The 17724-nt window shown below is 48.0% G+C and overlaps 6 protein-coding genes across 6 annotated transcripts; 4 read left to right on the top strand and 2 right to left on the bottom strand.

Annotated features, from left to right (window-relative positions):
* Positions 1-1449: 1449 nt before the first annotated feature.
* Positions 1450-3429, top strand: N7473_001341 (Dyp-type peroxidase; the record flags this gene model as incomplete). Its single annotated transcript, XM_057147281.1, has 8 exons — positions 1450-1490; positions 1554-1776; positions 1830-2137; positions 2195-2293; positions 2361-2471; positions 2530-2636; positions 2698-3084; positions 3137-3429. The coding sequence occupies 8 exons, from the start codon at positions 1450-1452 to the stop codon at positions 3427-3429; spliced, it is 1569 nt and encodes a 522-aa protein (XP_057015167.1).
* A 1753-nt stretch (positions 3430-5182) lies between these two features.
* On the top strand, positions 5183-6541 carry N7473_001340 (uncharacterized protein). Its single transcript, XM_057147280.1, has 6 exons — positions 5183-5342; positions 5443-5521; positions 5576-5616; positions 5690-5817; positions 5883-6199; positions 6264-6541. Exons 1-6 carry the CDS (start codon positions 5309-5311, stop codon positions 6334-6336), a joined length of 672 nt encoding a protein of 223 aa, XP_057015166.1. The 5' UTR covers positions 5183-5308; the 3' UTR covers positions 6337-6541.
* A 521-nt stretch (positions 6542-7062) lies between these two features.
* N7473_001339 (NAD(P)-dependent oxidoreductase) lies at positions 7063-8074 on the top strand (the record flags this gene model as incomplete). Its single annotated transcript, XM_057147279.1, has 2 exons — positions 7063-7110; positions 7181-8074. The coding sequence occupies 2 exons, from the start codon at positions 7063-7065 to the stop codon at positions 8072-8074; spliced, it is 942 nt and encodes a 313-aa protein (XP_057015165.1).
* A 531-nt stretch (positions 8075-8605) lies between these two features.
* Positions 8606-10435, bottom strand: N7473_001338 (sugar porter family MFS transporter; the record flags this gene model as incomplete). The annotated part of the gene is made up of 3 exons (XM_057147278.1): positions 8606-9964; positions 10029-10144; positions 10228-10435. The coding sequence occupies 3 exons, from the start codon at positions 10433-10435 to the stop codon at positions 8606-8608; spliced, it is 1683 nt and encodes a 560-aa protein (XP_057015164.1).
* Positions 10436-14176: 3741 nt separating this feature from the next.
* On the bottom strand, positions 14177-16220 carry N7473_001337 (uncharacterized protein; the record flags this gene model as incomplete). The annotated part of the gene is made up of 4 exons (XM_057147277.1): positions 14177-14430; positions 14499-14766; positions 15794-16081; positions 16134-16220. 4 exons carry the CDS (start codon positions 16218-16220, stop codon positions 14177-14179), a joined length of 897 nt encoding a protein of 298 aa, XP_057015163.1.
* A 457-nt stretch (positions 16221-16677) lies between these two features.
* On the top strand, positions 16678-17294 carry N7473_001336 (uncharacterized protein; the record flags this gene model as incomplete). Its single annotated transcript, XM_057147276.1, has 3 exons — positions 16678-16743; positions 16823-16929; positions 16994-17294. Coding segments are annotated over 3 exons (474 nt in total), but the record flags the coding sequence as incomplete, so codon positions are not given.
* Positions 17295-17724: the final 430 nt, after the last annotated feature.

Genomic DNA, 17724 nt, shown 5'->3' with positions numbered 1-17724 from the left:
TGTTTCTTTCGGGCCTCGAAGTTTGAATATTTTTTCCCCTATTGGTAGAGATTTGTATGAATGTGACTTGTCAAATTTGGAAAAAAAATTACGTAGGGGTTCTGATGCGCCTTCGCCTCTTCTTTGGTCATCCTATCCACTCTTTTTGCCCCGTAAATTCACACCAATCCTTTGAGTCCTGTTAGATACAATCTTTGGGCACATATTTGCCAATATCCTCCACCGTGGCGTCCAATCAACCTGGTACTTGTAATTGAGTTACCATATCAACCTTAGCTCTCTATGATGCGTAGTCAACATTTTGTTAAATACTGTAAGATCTTGAAAATTTCAACTATGCAGCGCTGATGCACCGTGGGGATATCGGCAAGTTTGTGGGTAGATCAAGAGTGTATTTTCGAGGAAGGCAGGCCGAGGACTCAGATATGTATGCAAATGCGGCTGAATTTGGGTCATGGCCTCGAAATCCTTCCATCGATTCTTTGTGGGCTCGCCTATCGAAGGTTGCTCCAGGTCCAGCCTCGCACATGCACGCCATGATCGGCGCGTTTTCCGGCGTCATCCAACAGCAACGAAAGCGGTGTGAGTTGGCGTTGCTATGGGCTATGGGTGTCGCGCTTCTTAGTACTTATTATGTATACTCATTAGATCCGAAGATCCGTTATCCACCTCGTTCTGCACACTTTTTAGTCTTCTACACAAGCAATTGATGATCTCAAGAACTTCATTTTGCTACTTGCACTCGTGAATCGCTAGACAAAAGCCTCTCTTCATTTCTTGTAGATTACTCTGGAAAATGCCTCATGACTAGCTCATAGGTACTAATTTTTCCCTGTATTCTGCGTCGTTAGTGAGAAACGTGCAGACTATTTGTCTCCCAATGACGACACATACACGATAGCAGCTGCACCGTGTATGGCTTATGTATCTCGTGGTGCATATGCGTAGGTGGCTTGTATAACCAAAGGAGGAAGAGGAGGGGAAGGGTGGATGTGGTTGACTAACTGCCTGCCACAAAGTAATTTGTGAGGTAGACCATCTAGGAATGTAAATTCATAATACTAATCTCTCTAATTGGTTATTATATAGGTTGGGTCTCAATGTACAGATAAGATGTGGGGCAGCAAAACATGCATCTTGTAGGTCACACGGCATTGCTTTGTGCGAGGTGATGTGTCTTTTCAGCTGGTACTTCATCTATAACGTGCTTGACACTGGGGAGTATGTTGTTCAAAGCTACCATGCTTCGAGATTGATAGATCTGTGTTCTTGCAGGTGACAGTCGATCACTGAAACCTGGAGAGGCGGATCAAATCGTCATCTGCCACTTTGGATATGTTTTCCTAAATATTAAACGCTCTCCCTCCCACCTAGCCTTTTCATCCATTTCACTCCAAGTCCAACTTTCTATCTGCAACCAGATTAACTGATTCTATTACTTGTCGCAACATGCCAGCACCCAACAAGAAGAATATCCAAGGGGATATTTGGTAGGTCAACATAATTCATAACTCTTCAAGGAGTATACGGAGATTACTGACCTTCCTATCAAGGCCCCGACTTCCAAAAAAGGCGGAAACATTCCTTTTCTTTCGAATCACGAAGCCTGCAGCCTTTAAAGGCCATTTATCTCAACTGGCACCATTGCTCACTACGGCTGAGGATGCACAGAGAATGAGAGAAGACATTTACAAGAAGAAGGAAGCAGGAACTCTGAAAGGCCTTATTCAGCTATCAGCGATCAACGTTGCGTTTTCTGCTAGGGGTTTGGCTAAGGTAAATTTCTCTGCTTTACTCGATAATGTGATATTTGCGCTAACTTTCCATAGCTCGGAGCGGAGGGCTTCACCGATGATATTTTCAACAATGGCCAATGGCAAGATATGACTTACCCAGGCACTGGTGAAGATCCAAAGAAGCATCAAGGCCTCGATGATCAACAGGATTGGTACCATCAGTTTAAGCCAAGGAATGGCTACGTCGACGGTGTCTTCATTGTCACTGGTGATAGCGACCAGACTGTGAAGAAAACAATTGATTCACTGATCGAGAAGATTTTTAATGTTGGTCAGGCTGGGCAAAGCATTCAGAGAATCTTCTCCCAGAGTGGCAATGTTCTGCCTGATGATAGAGAACAGTAAGTTTCCCAGTACCGTTGGACCGCTCGTCAAGGTCATTGACATTGTTCGTACAGCTTTGGATGGGTTGACGGTATTTCCCAACCCGTGGTTACTGGTTTGGATGATCTTAGCAAGAACAAGTCGCCCAATGGCTTGAAACCAATCCCCGCTGGGTGAGTAAGATCCTATTTTCATAATGCACCAAAGTTCGCATTGATATTCTGACTAGCTTATCTCCAGTACTATCCTTGTTGGATGTGATGGGGACAAGTCCAAGCACCCGGAATGGGCCAAGGAAGGTAGCTTTATGGTTTACCGCGCTTACGAGCAGAGAACTCCTGAGTTCGTAATGTAAGTAGAACCGTTCGTGATCCACAAAGGAAGAAAGTATTCTAACAATTCATTCTAGGTGGTGTGGCCGGAATACCCCATCTGTGCAATCGGAGGGTTTTTCGGAGAATGCCAAGAAGGAACTCCGCCTCTTCTCGTCCCGTGTGATGGGGCGATGGCCTGACGGTAAGTGAAAAAAAGAGCACTAAATATGAATTGAAGACAGAACTAATATTTCTGGCTACAGGTGCTCCTTTGGAACTTCACCCGGAGAGAGATCCTAGCCACATCCTGAGCGCTGATCCCCATGAGAACTACGAGCTACTCAAGAAAGAATGGGGTGATGACTTTGAAAGGAAGTACAAGGAGCAGGAAGCGATGAACCATACGGACAACTTCAACTACAATGCTGATGACCAAACGCGCTGCCCATTTGCTTCGCATATCCGCAAGTGCGGGCCTCGAGATGATCACCCCTTCTATACGAAACATCTCATGCTCCGCAGAGGAATTCCGTATGGGCCGTTGACCAAGAACGAAGAAAAGGCTGGTGGAGTGTCGCAAACTGAGCGTGGGCTGTTGTTTGTTTCGTACCAGAGCAATATTAAGAATGGATTCCACACCGTTCAGAAAGGTATATCTCTCTTGTGTGATACAAGCAGTACAAAACTAACATCAATAATCAGAATGGGCGAATACTGCTCACGGCCCCGACGATAAGACCGACCAATGCGGAGGTAAAGCCCCTCAAGGAATTGACCCAATCATCGGTCAAGTTGCCCCTCATAATCGTCATGATGAAAACCCCGTCATATACAATGAGCCCGTCCCTGCTGTGAATCTGCCGGACCCCCGAGTTCCTCCACCAGAGGTCAACGAGCGAACTGTTCCTATTGAACGATGGGTGATTCCCCATGGCGGCGAGTACTTCTTTACCCCGTCAATTTCGGGTATCCAGGACCATCTGTGCAAGGCCTAGAAGGAATCCTCGGCTATATGAACCATCCTTGACCTACAGCCACAGGTAACCCCAGACGAAGTTACTTTCATTTTCGGGCCCCTTGACTTTGAATTGTTTTCGTCTCTCTTCATTCTTTAATTGGTTGTTGGTTATCTTGTACGCAAGTTGCAATACGGAACACTGCCAAAGAAACCTTTCCCTACCAAGCGCTGCCATTGTTCTCGTAGCTAAGATTGGCGACGCTAGATATCGTGGTCAGCATGTCTTTCCATGTAAAATTGATCAAGACAAGGCATTTGCCACAATCCAAATGTCATAGTGATAAAATGTGAACGACCACACATTATTACCCATATCCTTTGCAAATTGCAGTTCATACACGCAATCTTCCCAATTTTTGGCCTGTAAATCACCCAGTGAAAGGCGGCGATCGAAATCATAGTCCCCTTTCGCAATTATAAGAACAGAACTTTCACTTTTCAAGGGTCGAATCACTTACCAAATTTTTCTCCTTGCAAGCCCTCTGTAAAGATTCCATAGAGATACAGAATTCGATGCATTCAGCCGGTATCCATCGGTAAGCAACCCAGTAATTTGAATTCGGCCAATTAAGACCATTCATCCGATACGGTGTCCAAGTGCCCATACCCAATTGCTAGCCAAAGTAATCGTGCGACAGAACAGGACTCTCATAGCAAGTGGCTTCGAGACGTCAATAACAGCTATATATCCCGTTCTAAGTCCTTGAAATCCCAGTGTTTGACAAAACGCAATATTCTTGCGGTGCTATCAGACATCGGGAAGAGGTCTGAAGGCCGAGCACCCTCGCAATGATTTTTTAGGCCGTCCTTATCGACCAACGACCTTTCGTGTAGAGGGCCTTCATAAATGGAAGGTAGGGTGAATGGTTGATTCGAGGAACGGAAACCAAGGTTTTTGGCGCATCGACTGTAGCTGCCTGACCGAAAGGCCTGATAAAAGATGTCTGGGGTGTTCGTTTCGGGTCGACTCAGATGGTCAGAAAATTTCTTCAGTAGCGCTCTATTAAGAGCGCTGAGCGTTTTCATATCAGCTGATAAGGTCAAATTCGCATCTGTCAGTCTGTTCATGATTCTTTCCTTTTCCGACAATGAGAGCGCTCCGTTCACTTCTTCGTATTCAAGTTTTCGTGGTGGGACGTCTAAATTTTCGCCGGTGACCAAAGAGGTGACGAATGCGAGACATTTGGTGACAAATATCTTATCATCAAGGGCGTGGATAAGTCTTTGGCACAGATCGTTGTGATTCTCCTGAAGTTGAGCATTGCGTTTAGTATTCAAGGTTTCTCTTTTGTCTTCCTCTACGAGCGGTTCGTCGACGATACCAATAAAACATTTCTTCTTGACTTCAACTAGACGAACTCCATATCTTTTGGTACGATCATGCCCAGCCATCTTGTCGAAGCAAGGAAATGAATATACGAGAAGTCCAAACATTCCAGAAGAGGGCATGTCGAGAGCGGCCAAATATACTTCCGTTCCGGAATGATGTTTGTTCCCAATCACCACATGAATCAAGATAGTTGACGCCCCCAAGTTTAAAAGTCAAGCGTTGCTACGTAAAGGGCATTAACAAGCTATAGCAGTACTTAAATTTACCTTTGACCTAGTAGTCAGACACCACGCACCTGTAGCCCGTATGTCTATCACTCACTAGCCGTAATCCGAAAAATCGTGATCACTCATCAACCAACCCCACAAGAGCCTCGGTCCCTCTCCACCTCGGGCCAGCAGCCTCCCCCGAGCTTCTTCTCCATGGTATTTGCTATATACGATCAGCCGCCCTCTTCCTTTTGCAATGTACCAGTGATCATCTCATCACGACATTATTACTGATATTCTAAGCATATATCATCATCATGGCTGGCAAGATAGACGCGTACGTTGACTGCGGTATGGTCACTTTACCCTTCCCCAGCCTTCCCCACAGGAGCAGGATCCAACCTCTGCATTGAGGTGCATGCGGGACGTTCATTCGCTAAATAATCGCCAGTGTCGCCTTACTCTTACTATGCGACGCTATATTTGAGGCGCAATCGACAGGCGCTCCGGTCGCACGGAGTTGAGATCGAGTACGTGAGCCATAGCTGTTCGCTATCCCAATGCGGGCGCTGACTTGCAGATAGATTGCATCCTGTTTTCCTGGGCGGCATCAATGTCGGCTCTGGTATGTTTGTTCATCATCGAACGATGGCACAATTCCTTTACTTGGATAGATCGCTCATTTATGATAAAAATAGGCAATAAGCCCCCATGGACACTGCCAGCCAAGGCGACCTATTCCAAGTACGACTCCGAACGGGCTTGCAAATACTTTGGTGTTCCGCAAATCAGGACGCCCGATTTCTTCCCAATCTTATCAATCATGGTGAATATCCCACGAATATCCCTTCTCACTCTCTTTTGAAGCTATTCCATACTGATTATTTCCAGCCCCAACGATGCATGATCTACATCAAGCGCCACTACCCGCAAGAGCGCTATGAAACTACATTCCTATCGCTGTGGGAATGGATGTACCACAAAAACATCGACATTAGCAAGCCCGAAAAACTAGCAGAGCTTCTCAAGTCTCATGGCTATTCCGACCAGGAAATCAAAGATATCCTAGAATCCGCCAAAAGTGCCGAGTACAAGGAAGCACTGACTGCCAACACGCAAAAGGCGCTGGGTCAAGGCGCATATGGAGCGCCGTGGTTCTGGGTGCGTAATAAGGAAGGCAAGGAGGAGCCTTTCTTTGGAAGTGATCGGTAAGTTCAATCTGATTTCAGGTGTCTGTTGATTTGTTGAGGACTGGAACTAAGTTGGGATTAGGTTCGCATTCATGTGGCAGTACTTGGGGATTCCTTTCCATGATGTGACTATCATTGAGAAGGCGAAGTTGTAGGATTAGCATTTTGATCTATAGTATGGTGTAGGAGGAAACATTGTTGATCGAATGTTTCTTTTGGCATCGATGGATCTTCTACTTATAACACTGAGAAGTCTTGAGTATCGCAACTATTCCAATCTCTCCCGATGCTCAGGTTGGTTGCTATCCTAAGCGCGCCCGTAGTATGTCCATAAAATGTCGCACTCTTTGCATAATGTCCAATGACTCAATTACTCTTCTAGCTCTACGTCCCCCGTCTCCATTTTATTAGAGTCCAGACCGATCCCACCCGGCCTGATAGCCTTACAAACTCGGTCCTTCGGTCTTCTGCTTACTTACTACTTACTACTTAGGACACCGCAATACCCGTCATGGCCCGCGCGGGCCGCGCGAAACGGGCGCCGCAATCGGAATCAGCACCACCAATTACCTCGCCCTGATTGTACTTCAAGAACGAGAAATGACGCCGAAGCTATGACTCCCATTGAGCGGTTTATTTTCGTCCACTATAGGTATATATAGGATGACACCCAGCGATTGAAGCTGCAGCACAATTCTTCTAACTTTAAGCTCATCGCACCGGAAGCGGATAAGAACTGAGCCCGTTGCGCAACTGATCCTCTACCCCACGTTTGTGCCACAACTGCCCCACGAAGCTTGACTTGAAAGACCGCTGCACGTCAATTTCCCCTTCTTCACACCTAAACACCTCTTTGAACATCCTAAGAAGTCAATCGCATCATGTCTGGCGTTCGTGTAGCATGGATTGGCCTCGGCAACATTGGCCGGGTGAGTACACAGCACCAACGCATCCAATCCAATACCACCAACCGAACACCAACTAACCTCCAAACTATAGGGCATGAGCAGCAACATCGCCCAAAAAGGCCCCCAATCCAGCCTCATCCTCTACAACCGCACAACCTCACGCGCAACCGCCCACGCCGAAAAGCTCGGCGGCAACGTCAAAGTCGCAACCTCGCTCATCGAAGCCGTGCAAGCCTCCGATCTAATCTTCACCTGCGTCGGCGATGACCCAGCCATCAACTCGATCACAGAAACAATCCTCTCCGACAAAGAAACCGACTTCTCAACAAAGACCTTCATCGACTGCTCAACCGTGCACCCAGATACATCGCGCCGCACAGAAGCCGCCTACGAAGCCCGCGGCGCTTCCTTCGTCGCATGCCCCGTCTTTGGAGCCCCCAACATGGCCGACGCAGGCCAAATGATCGTCGTCCCCGCCGGAAAACAATCCGCCATCGCCAAGGCTAGACCGTTCTTCGAGGGCGTCGTTGCAAAGGCGACTATCGATTTATCCTCCGGTACAGGCGAAGACATCGACGTCGGCCGCGCGTCAACCCTCAAAGTCCTTGGTAACACATTCATCCTCAACACCGTCGGTGTGTTGGCTGAGTCGCTTACCGCCGCCGACGCGACTGGTCTGGGAACGGGTCCGTTCCGGCAATGGCTGGAGCTGTTTAACCCGGGGCCGTTTACTAAGTATGCGGATCGTATGATTAGTGGAGATTATTATCAACGCGAGGAACCGTTGTTTGCGGTTGATCTTGCGCGGAAGGATTTGAGACATGCGTCTAATATTGCTAAGGAGGGTGGGCAGCGGATGCGGAATGTGGAGGTTACGGATCACTTTTTGCAGGAGGTTAAGGCTGAGAAGGGGGAGAAGGGAGATATTGCGGCTGTTTATGGTGCGGCTAGGAAGGCTGCTGGGTTGAAGTTTGAGAATCAGTGATTCATGCGGAGGGCTGTATATATGAGGATGGGGTAGAAGCTCCTTTCTTCGTGAGAAGCATATACATTGAAAGTATCAAGTTTACACATACAAAACCTGTGTACGTTTCTGATTTGACTCTACCTGCACGAATGAAGTCTACTAGAACTTACTCTAATCATGGCCAGGTATTTCCCATAAGGGGTAGTATTCAAGCCAGCCCAAGTTCGTTTCGAACATATGAAGACCACAATACACACCATATGTCCTCAACATGTTAGATCTATGTGACATTAATGCTCGTGGCCTACTTGAACATTTACAGTGATCAAGAAACAGGTTTGATGTAATTATGGTTCAAAAGCCATATTCATTCGAGACTCGACTCCGATTAGGACGTCGTAGCAAAAGTGGTGAGTCAATATACACACGGGGAAAAAATCATAGACTAAAAAATACATAACAGGCCATAGCCAGTTGGCCTAACTTTTCTTCACAAAGCTGGCAATGTCCACACAAAAGCTAAACCGCACAAGCCCACTTGCAACAGATCTACTGCTGCTCGGGGATCTCAGTGGGCTGGTCGTGGTGCTGGTGGTGCTCGGCGCCCTCCTTGGGCTCGGGCACGGCAGGGGCGTGGAGGTCGTCAACGATACCCTCGGGAGGAACCCAGCTGGCAGACTTCCAGGGCTTGACGTGCAGGACGTACATGGTGTCGACCTCCTCGAGGGTGCGACCCTGGGTCTCGTTGACGAAGAAGAAGACAACCCAGATGGCGGCGAAGCAGCAGGCAGCGAAGACGTAGCCGTAGCTGAAGTCGATGGAGCTGGAGATGAAGGGGGTGAAGAAGGAGATGAGGAAGTTCCAGGTCCAGTTGGCGGCGGTGGCGACTCCCATGCAGGTAGCACGGTAGCGGAAGGGGTACATCTCACCGCAGATGGCCCAGACGATGGGACCCCAGGTGGTGGCGAAGCCGACGATGAAGAAGCAGGTGAAGACGATCATGGCAACACCGGCGGGGTGAGAGGAGGGGTTGACGTGGAGGACCTCGTGGCCGACGGAGGCCCAGATCATGAAGCAGACGAAGCACCAAGCGGCACCGGCCATGAGACACTTGCGGCGTCCATAGTGCTCAACAATGTACAGGCCAGGCAGAGTCATACCGAAGTTGACAGCACCCAGGATGATCTGGGTGACGTAGGAGTTGGACAGACCAACACCCTGGAAGATGGAGGTACCGTAGTAGAAGATGAAGTTGGCACCGGTCAGCTGCTGCAGGGACTGGAGAGCAATTCCGAGCATGGTACGGTAGAACATGCGGGGGCCGGTGAGGACCTCGTGCCAGGCAGCCTTGCCAACAGCAAGCTCCTCGTCAAGCTTGTTCTTCATATCAGACATCTCCTGGGCAACGACACGGTGGTTGGTGGGGACACCGTAGAGCTTGGCCATGACCTCACGAGCCTCCTCGACACGGCCGTGACGGTAAGCGAAACGGGGCGACTCGGGCAGAAACAAGGTGCCGATACCGAGGATGAGGGGCCACGCAAAGCCGATGCCCATGGTGATACGCCAGGAGGCGGTGGAGTTGAGGCGCTCAGTACCGAAGTTGATGATGTAAGAGATGAAGATACCGAAGGCGACGAACAGCTGGAAAGCGCTGACCATGGCACCACGGACCTGGCGAGGAGCGGACTCGGACTGGTACATGGGGACAACGCTGGACAGAGCACCGACACCGAGACCCATGACCCAACGGCCGAGAGCAATCTGGTACCACTTGTCAACGGTGGCAATCTGCACGATGATACCGACCATGTTGATCAGGGCCCAGAAGGAGATGGAGAACTTGCGGCCGATACGGTCAGCAATGGGGGCAGCCACCAGGGCGCCAATCATAGTTCCGATAGAGAGCTATAGAAAGGAAGTTTTAGTCAATTGTTTCCCGCGGAGAGAATTGTAGGTGGGTGGGACGTACAAGGCCGACAATGAGACCGTTGCGAACGTTGCTGAAGGCATATTCACCGGTGGCAGCGTTGTACTCGGCGAAGCGCATCTTGAAGTCGGTCATGGTGGTGAAACCCGAGATTTGACCTGCGGCCAAGTCAGTTACCATGCACCGATTGGGTTGGAAATCCAGTTCCCTGGGACGAGGGAAGTATGTAGCACAAGCTTACCAGTGGAGTAACCGAAGATGAAGCCACCCATGGAGACACACAGACCCAGAATGAACGAACGCCAGGTCAGGTACTTGACGGGGCTATCATCGATGATGCCCTCATTCTTCTCCACGGTCGAGTCAGCCCGAGCAGGAGTGGGAGCCTGCGAGGAGAACTGAGACTCCGAACCGGGCTTGAACCGGGCCATGAGGTTTCCAACACCCATTATGAATAGACCGGACCAGGTGATGAGGTACCGAGCAAAATGGGATAAGGGATAGAGGGTAGAGGTTAAGAGTGGAATGAGAAAGACGAAGAAAAAAAGGGCAAAGGAAAAGGGAGGGTGAAGTCCCATAAATACATCAAACGGAGAATCGGCTTCCCCCTTGGGGTACCATGGCAAGCGCAATGGGGGCCCGGATCTCGAGTCCCACGTTACCGGGATGGGGCGGAGGAAAATTCACGCTTGACTCCATGGGCAAATGAATTCCTCCATGGGCACAGGACACTAGGACAGGGCATTCTCCGTACTGTTCGGAGGGAATGGGGTGGAGAATGAAAGGGTGGAGAAGAGAAATTCAAAGGCTTCTCCGCTGCGAGGCCTAACTGGGAGTGTCCACGTGAGACGAGGAGAGGGTCAGACCAAATGAATGATGATACTAGGTTTGATGAGATATCTACCATAGTTTATTGATCGAGGTCAAAGCTATAAGGAGTACTACACCGAGTATCAATTCGTGGAATTATAGTTTGCTCCCAGCGATGTTAGAAAAGTGCTATAGCAAGTTGAAGCATAGCAAAATATGTACTCAATATTGATGACGGCACTTGCACTCGGTTGCTATTTACTCCATACATCATCAAGAAACAGAAATGTCTCAGAAAATGCCAATATCCAGCCAAGGGTAGACAGAAACCCACGATCGTTGGAATGTGCATACATAGCCGAGCTTCCTCGCCACCTTCTAGAAAACTGCGCGATACAGTAATAACTGGGTCTGGCCCCAGCAAATGAGAATGACGTGCCTGAACAAAGACGGACGGACTCCGTGGATACGTTGGGATCGGCTACAAGTCGATGACGGAAGAAGAAATCACCTCTGGCCCTGTTGAGCTGAGCGAAAGTATGGTACGACAGGCAACTAAACCGAGCAACGGCGCGTCATTGATGAATAAGGACAAGCCATAGTTTTCTATAGTTCGGGATATAGTCGGAGTAATTCCTAGTGGCTCCTTAGTAGTGCTGTGTCTCGTACATCATAATGTTCGGTAGTGGCCTTTTACTTGCTTGCCCCTTCATCCGCATGTAGCTCCTTGCAGGACATATTATTGGCGTACGAGGGAAAGAAATTTACTGCCATGACTAATGGACAAATTCTAGCGTTCTGCCAGAGCCTTCTTCCAAAGAGTGCTACTGAAACGAAGGTATTTTGGTACATAATAATTGCATCAGAAAAAAAAATCTGTTTACTTCGCGCCCGGTGGGGCAGCGTGGGTTCTGCACTGGAAAAAGGCTGGCGCCCGAGCAGGTCTCAACATCAATGACGATCGCCGAGCAACAAAAGCTTGGCTCGATGAGGTAGGTCCTGCAAAGAAAACGCCCTGTTGCAGCAGTTTTCGAAGGCAATACGATATATGATGCCAAAATTCTGGAATATCATGGGAATGAGCCCCATTATATACCAGCTTCGGGGCTGATGCCAAAAGGCCTACGAGTCGAAGCTGTACTGATAAGAAGGTGAACTGAAGCATGCTCCGGTCGGACACATTTCTCAGCTCGCGAGTGGAACGACCCACTATCGGTGAGCCATCAAGCCCTCGGGCGTCTCCCGCGCAGAGATTTGCGATCAGTTGAGCCTTGAACGGGATCCACCCGTGGCCCAAATCGGCACACCGAGTCCTGCGTGCTGCCATCCCGACGCCGAGCCGACTCGGGATCGTATGCACGATGCCGGGTAGCCGTTGCAAGATAGCCCCTAACCAGCACAACTTCCATCTCTTAGACACAATATTCACTCTATAGACATATATTTAACACCTGATTATAATGCAATTTTCCATTCTCAATTCCAAGCACAAATGCCAAAACCCGATCAGGTCAAATTTTCCCACTCGGCATGCCGAACACGGGATCTCCCGGGCAAGTGGACCCAGCAACAAGAAAATATTCGACGGAACGGGAACCAGAACTCTCAATTTTCACACGCCCCACTCCACCCAAGCCCCTTCCGTGATCTACGGTGAACTCGGCAGGGAAGTCTCTGACGCCAGCGGACCACTGCTCAGTGCTCCACCAGGTCACCCAAAATAAATCTCCAAAAATCCCAAAAAAGGGGCACGGGGTGGATCTAGCTTGAACGCTCCTTCCTAAAACCATGGCGTGCGTGCACGGCATCTCCCTGCATCCAATCATATTAGATAAAGCTCTTATCTTGGTGCTGTTATGCTAAGATTTTTCTGGACTGCGGTGACCAGGAATGAAGCTGAGCTGAAGAGTTGAGTGGCTCTAGGCCTCTTGGTCTTCTCGGCCGTCTTTTGTGTCGGATATCACGGAGCATTGTGGTCGTGGTGAGCGGTTTGAGAGTGAGTAGTCGCTTTATTAAGCACGACGAGCCTTCCATTGAATGGCACTTCTCCATGCATGGGTAGAGTTGAATCGCATATTCAATACTCTAGACTAGATAGGCTTTCTTACAGAATTGTGGTGAGTACTCATTATAGCCATGTATAGCCCTAAACAATTCATCGGAATGGCTTAACTTATTCATCAGGAATCATAGAGATACATTCTCTGGTTAAGTGGATCATCGTAAATAGCTAACTGGATATCAATCGGTGGAGATCTTGATAGTTCAGGTTGGGCGGGGAGTGTAGGATATCAGCGTCTACAGCTTGCTTTACCATATGCAGTAGGGTATCGGTATAAGCCGTCGAAATCCAGCCATAGGATCTTCCAAATACCTTTTTCAGGTTGAATCGACGACGATTTGGATATGAGAGGCGTGTGCATACGATGCATACCGCGATCTCGGGCGAAGGTCGTACCCGGCCTCGATATTCGATATCAGAGATACGGAACCAGGTGACAAGCCGACGAATTTGACTTGGCGTAAATCTGTACATGTCAGTACATACAGTATTTCTCATATAAACATGGGAGTGATAAAAGCTTACCGTGTCCAAAAAATGCATTTATTATCACCCCAGCTGTCCAGATTCCACTCAAATCTAATGTATCTAACGACCCAGAGGGTATGCTGCGTGAGTTTTCCAGACGCATTCTTTTCCGATCCTCCTCAAACTCGAGTAAAATAAAAGTGCAGATAATCAGCCTCCGGGCATAGGCATACCATGCATTGCATTGATTCATAGTTTTGAATTGATAAGCGTTGACGGGGTGATTTGATGTACAGTATGTATGAGGGTATATACGCATCACAATCGCCAATGTCTGTACATGATGTGACTATATCATGTGATCTCAGTCATTATCTGTGATGGAGACGGAAATACTGCTTATTAAATCATGGTTGGATATCAACAATTCTGAATTTCTATAACAAGCCCCTATCTGGCAATTTAGGTGGGTCAATTTCAGCTACCTAAGTCACCAACTGTGCTTCAAAATCATAGTATCTCAATTCCGGATGCAAGCTAATCAAATGAAGGCCTAAAGTCATATCTTACACAGCTATAATCGATAGAGCCACCAGCGCCTCCATTGTTGCCTATGATATGAGTTAGTTTTGATGCCACACGGAAACATGGAACGACTGAGGGAACATACACTTTTCCTAGTTCTCAGTCAGGAGCCTCCAGCATGTGTTCCCAAGAACATGCTCTCCGGTTGGAAATGGATACCGTGCATCTTGCTCGGGTCCCTCGCAGTTTTCAATCCAGGACATTGTGAACCTGAATCGAGTGTCTCCGTACGTGGACTTAAGTTCAACGGGCTTTGAACCTGCCTTCAATTTGGCCTTGTCATCGGAGATCCCAGCACATCCAGTCGCGGCATACTAAGCTCCCCACCGCGAACATCTCCATGACTGCCGAACTGATCTTTTGTGTGGCATTTTCTTGGTTGAAGACCATGCTGAGTGACTGTATCAGGCTTGGGCTTGGGCTTATCGGGGACAGTAATTTTATAGCTGAAGCTTGCCCCACAATCGTCGATTTTAGCGCCGCCTTGCGACTGGATAGAATGGCTGTCATATCCTTGGCCTATTTGAAGATGAGCAACCATACAGGAACAATGGATATCTGATGCTGTGCAAGGGAGGGATGCATACATTTACCAGTGATGGACTTGAAGACTGCATTACAGTCAAACTTGGAGTTCTTTCCAGGATCGAGCTCGAAGTGGAACTTATAGTACTTATAAGCAGAGGATGACACATCTTTAGCTGTTAGATCCTGGCTGCGCTTCTTGTTCTTATCCCCACTACAGAACTTGTTGGCTAGCATGCGCATCAAGGAGACGTCGACTGAGACGGCCTTGCTGTAGGCAGTGTTCACGCATTTGACTTCTGGATCTTTCGGCTTATCACCCTCCTCCTTCTGTTTTTTCAAGCTATCAGCCAATTTAGCTAAAACCTTCTCAAAACCTGTGACTTCAGCTAGGGTTCCTAAAGTGTAAATCTCAAAGGTAAGGTCATAGCATTCACAGCCATGATTCGTGTCCTAGATCAAGTTATTATCAATTCGGCAAGCTGGTTTGAGAAGGGTCCTTACAGCTGTGCATTTGTGATCCTTTCCATTGCAATTCTTATCACTGCAAACGAACACCTCCTTCTCTGGTTTAGGGCATTCTGCCTTACATTTGCAGTCCTTGTAGTGGCCTTGGCTTAATATTTAGCAGCTGATCAGCAATTCAAAAGTGGATGAGAATGGCGAACAATAGTGCAAGATCCCTTGTCTCCTTTACAGTCGTCGGCTGAGCAATCGGGCTTCTTGTAATCCGCAGGACATTCTTCTCTACAGGGACATCCAGCTTGACTACCGACGGTACACCAACCCTCTAGAGGCTTGCAGTCCTTGCAACTGTTCTTGGTGTAATCTTTATCGCACTCCTTCTTTGGATTCGGCACTGCGGCAGGAGGAGGGACGAATCCCACCGGGGAAAGTGGGAATGGAATGATAGGTGGTAGACCGGAGCTTTGAAAGATGTGGAATGAGCACACGTAGGAAGGCGGACTGAATAATTACCCTGGCTTGCCTGTCTCCTCCGAAATACATTCGCAGGTAAGACCACAACCTTCCTTGTGGTATTGCTTGCGCCGATAATAATTGGACATCCAATCTTGACCCTTCTCAATGTCGCAGAACCCTTTCTTTTTCTTGTCTCCTCCATATGTTGAAGATTGCTGCGGAGGGCTAGGCTGTGTCAGCTTCATGGTCACCAAGCCAGAGAAAATTGGTGACTTATAGGGAGTTAATGACACACTTTGGACAGATGGACATAACATATTGATGTTCGTTGTAAGCATGCCACTCTACTACAAAATACCGGGACATAGCAATACGGGGTAAAAAGTCTATGGACGCATGGATCTGAGTGGCATTTTCATGCAATAATTCGAGTCACAGGTTTTGTGGCCAGCTCTCTAAGCTCCGATTCGGAAATAGTACGAGCGATCTCACATATATCTTGGGAAACAATTTCAATCATCCCGTCGTCCATCCGATCCCAAATGTAGAACTTATTGCCAGACAGGAAAATTGTTGTCCACGCTTCGTTATCCTCCATCACCGGCTTTCCTGGTTGGAGACCATGGCATCGAGCAATTGTTTGGCCTTCAGAATCGGGACCATCCCACTCTTCATGATAGACGGGGCTTAATGGACTCGAGGTCCAGCCGGGAGGGATGGTGAACTGGTAATTCTTAGTGACAGGACCCGGAAGAAGAGGGGTGGTTATTACTCACTGATGGCAGAACGGAGCCTTTTTTAGCTGGTGATGTAATAGTCAAGACCTTCGGAGAGCTTGTAATAGAGGTGATGGAGCGAGCCATTATCGTAGCAGTACGTAGAAATTCAGGATACCGCGCGTGAAGGATGTTGGATCGTGGAGAATGGATGGATGGGGCGGGTCTAAAGTCATGCTTGGTGGTTTTTGCCATCCGCATCCACGAATGGAAGTACAATAGTAAGCAAACAAGCTTTCTTGGGTAAATTGTGGCGTCACGGGCAGCGACACCATGAAAACAAGGCATGCATTACACCTGAGACCAATTCGAATTTCGGGAATTAGAATTTCATGAGTTCGATCAATAAATTAAGAAATGAATTAAGCATATTTATCTCTGAAAGACTGTTACGCGGATTATTTTGAAGCAAGAAAGCCATGAATTCTTGCGAATGCGGTCTTTTTGCTCTTCGTGGGCGGTTTGTGTACTCCATGATACGAGGAAAGAGCAGAGTAGCGATAGATAGACGTACTACACCTGCCCATTGTAATGTTTTTTTAGATCACCAATCCATTCATACAATGAACTTCTCGACCTAAGACAAGCATACACTTGGGATCGCCGGCGTGTGAGTGTATCACTGTATAGTGCTCATTGTCTTGCATGCTTTTTCTGTATGTATTCAACGCTGACGAATGGAATAGTAGATATTTGACTTCCTTCCTCATGTTGTTGATTATGGCTATATGTATGATATTCAAAATGATCATTTGCCATCGCTCAAGGCAATTCTCGCCCAGATTGAGAAGCTGTGGTACGAGAACTCATTGTCTTTTACCTGCTACAGTTTCCAGTCTGATTGTTTTGTTGGCTTCTAGTCCTCCGAATGGCAGTGATTTTCCCTCGCCTGGCTTGGAGCCTGATCAATCAATCAGGCGAATCTTGAACCCCGCTTGGGACCCTCGGAATCCATCGAGTGTCTCAAAATTCCGGTTAAATTCCTTTTGGCATGACGGGGTCGGCTACTGGAGTTTATTCGACATCCTCGGCCTATTCCTCTCCTCGGTTGGAATTGCGCCTAATAGCGCTACAACCCGCAACTTCTATCTCCCGCTAACGGCGATGTATGGAAGGTGGTGTGTTATTCTGGGGGCATGTGCGCGAACAATGTTCAATTGAGCGGTACTCAGAAGCTCAAGACGGAGACAAAGCGAGGGAAACGATTGCTCTCGCAGTCTTGGAATGCATGACGGTTGGTCCAGGCTCAGATGTTGAGATTTGATTTATTTGTGACACTCAACCTGCGATAACCGAGCGACAAGATCTGGAGGTGTCGAAAACTGTGCGGAAATTACTGGTTCACCAATGATTGCCGTAAAACTATGCTAGTCATTGCCATTCAATGTAACGGGTTTGGTTCAATAAAATTTACCTTCTTTCGCTATCTTACCCACCATCCTTCCCCATTTTCTGATCTTGCAGTCTTAATTTGAGGCTGGGGCTAATCGCACGCCAACTCGTGCTTTCGCGCGACACACTGCTCCATTGTTGGATATACTGAAGAACAGGTACACTGGATCCTTAGTATCTGGACTGAATAAATAGTTTT

Source organism: Penicillium subrubescens (assembly GCF_028828155.1).
Source record: "Penicillium subrubescens strain IBT 31985 chromosome Unknown utg000001l_segment0_segment0, whole genome shotgun sequence".
Taxonomy (NCBI): domain Eukaryota; kingdom Fungi; phylum Ascomycota; class Eurotiomycetes; order Eurotiales; family Aspergillaceae; genus Penicillium; species Penicillium subrubescens.
Note: the sequence above shows the minus strand (reverse complement) of the source record. Positions and strands in the feature narration are given on the sequence as shown.

Bases quoted from the DNA above. Each gene is read 5' to 3' on its own strand.
- N7473_001340 (XM_057147280.1), top strand. From the start codon at position 5,309: ATGGCTGGCAAGATAGACGCGTACGTTGACTGCG. The intron at 5,343-5,442 runs GTATGGTCACTT...AATAATCGCCAG, and splicing joins AGACGCGTACGTTGACTGCG to TGTCGCCTTACTCTTACTAT. The intron at 6,200-6,263 runs GTAAGTTCAATC...AGTTGGGATTAG, and splicing joins CCTTTCTTTGGAAGTGATCG to GTTCGCATTCATGTGGCAGT.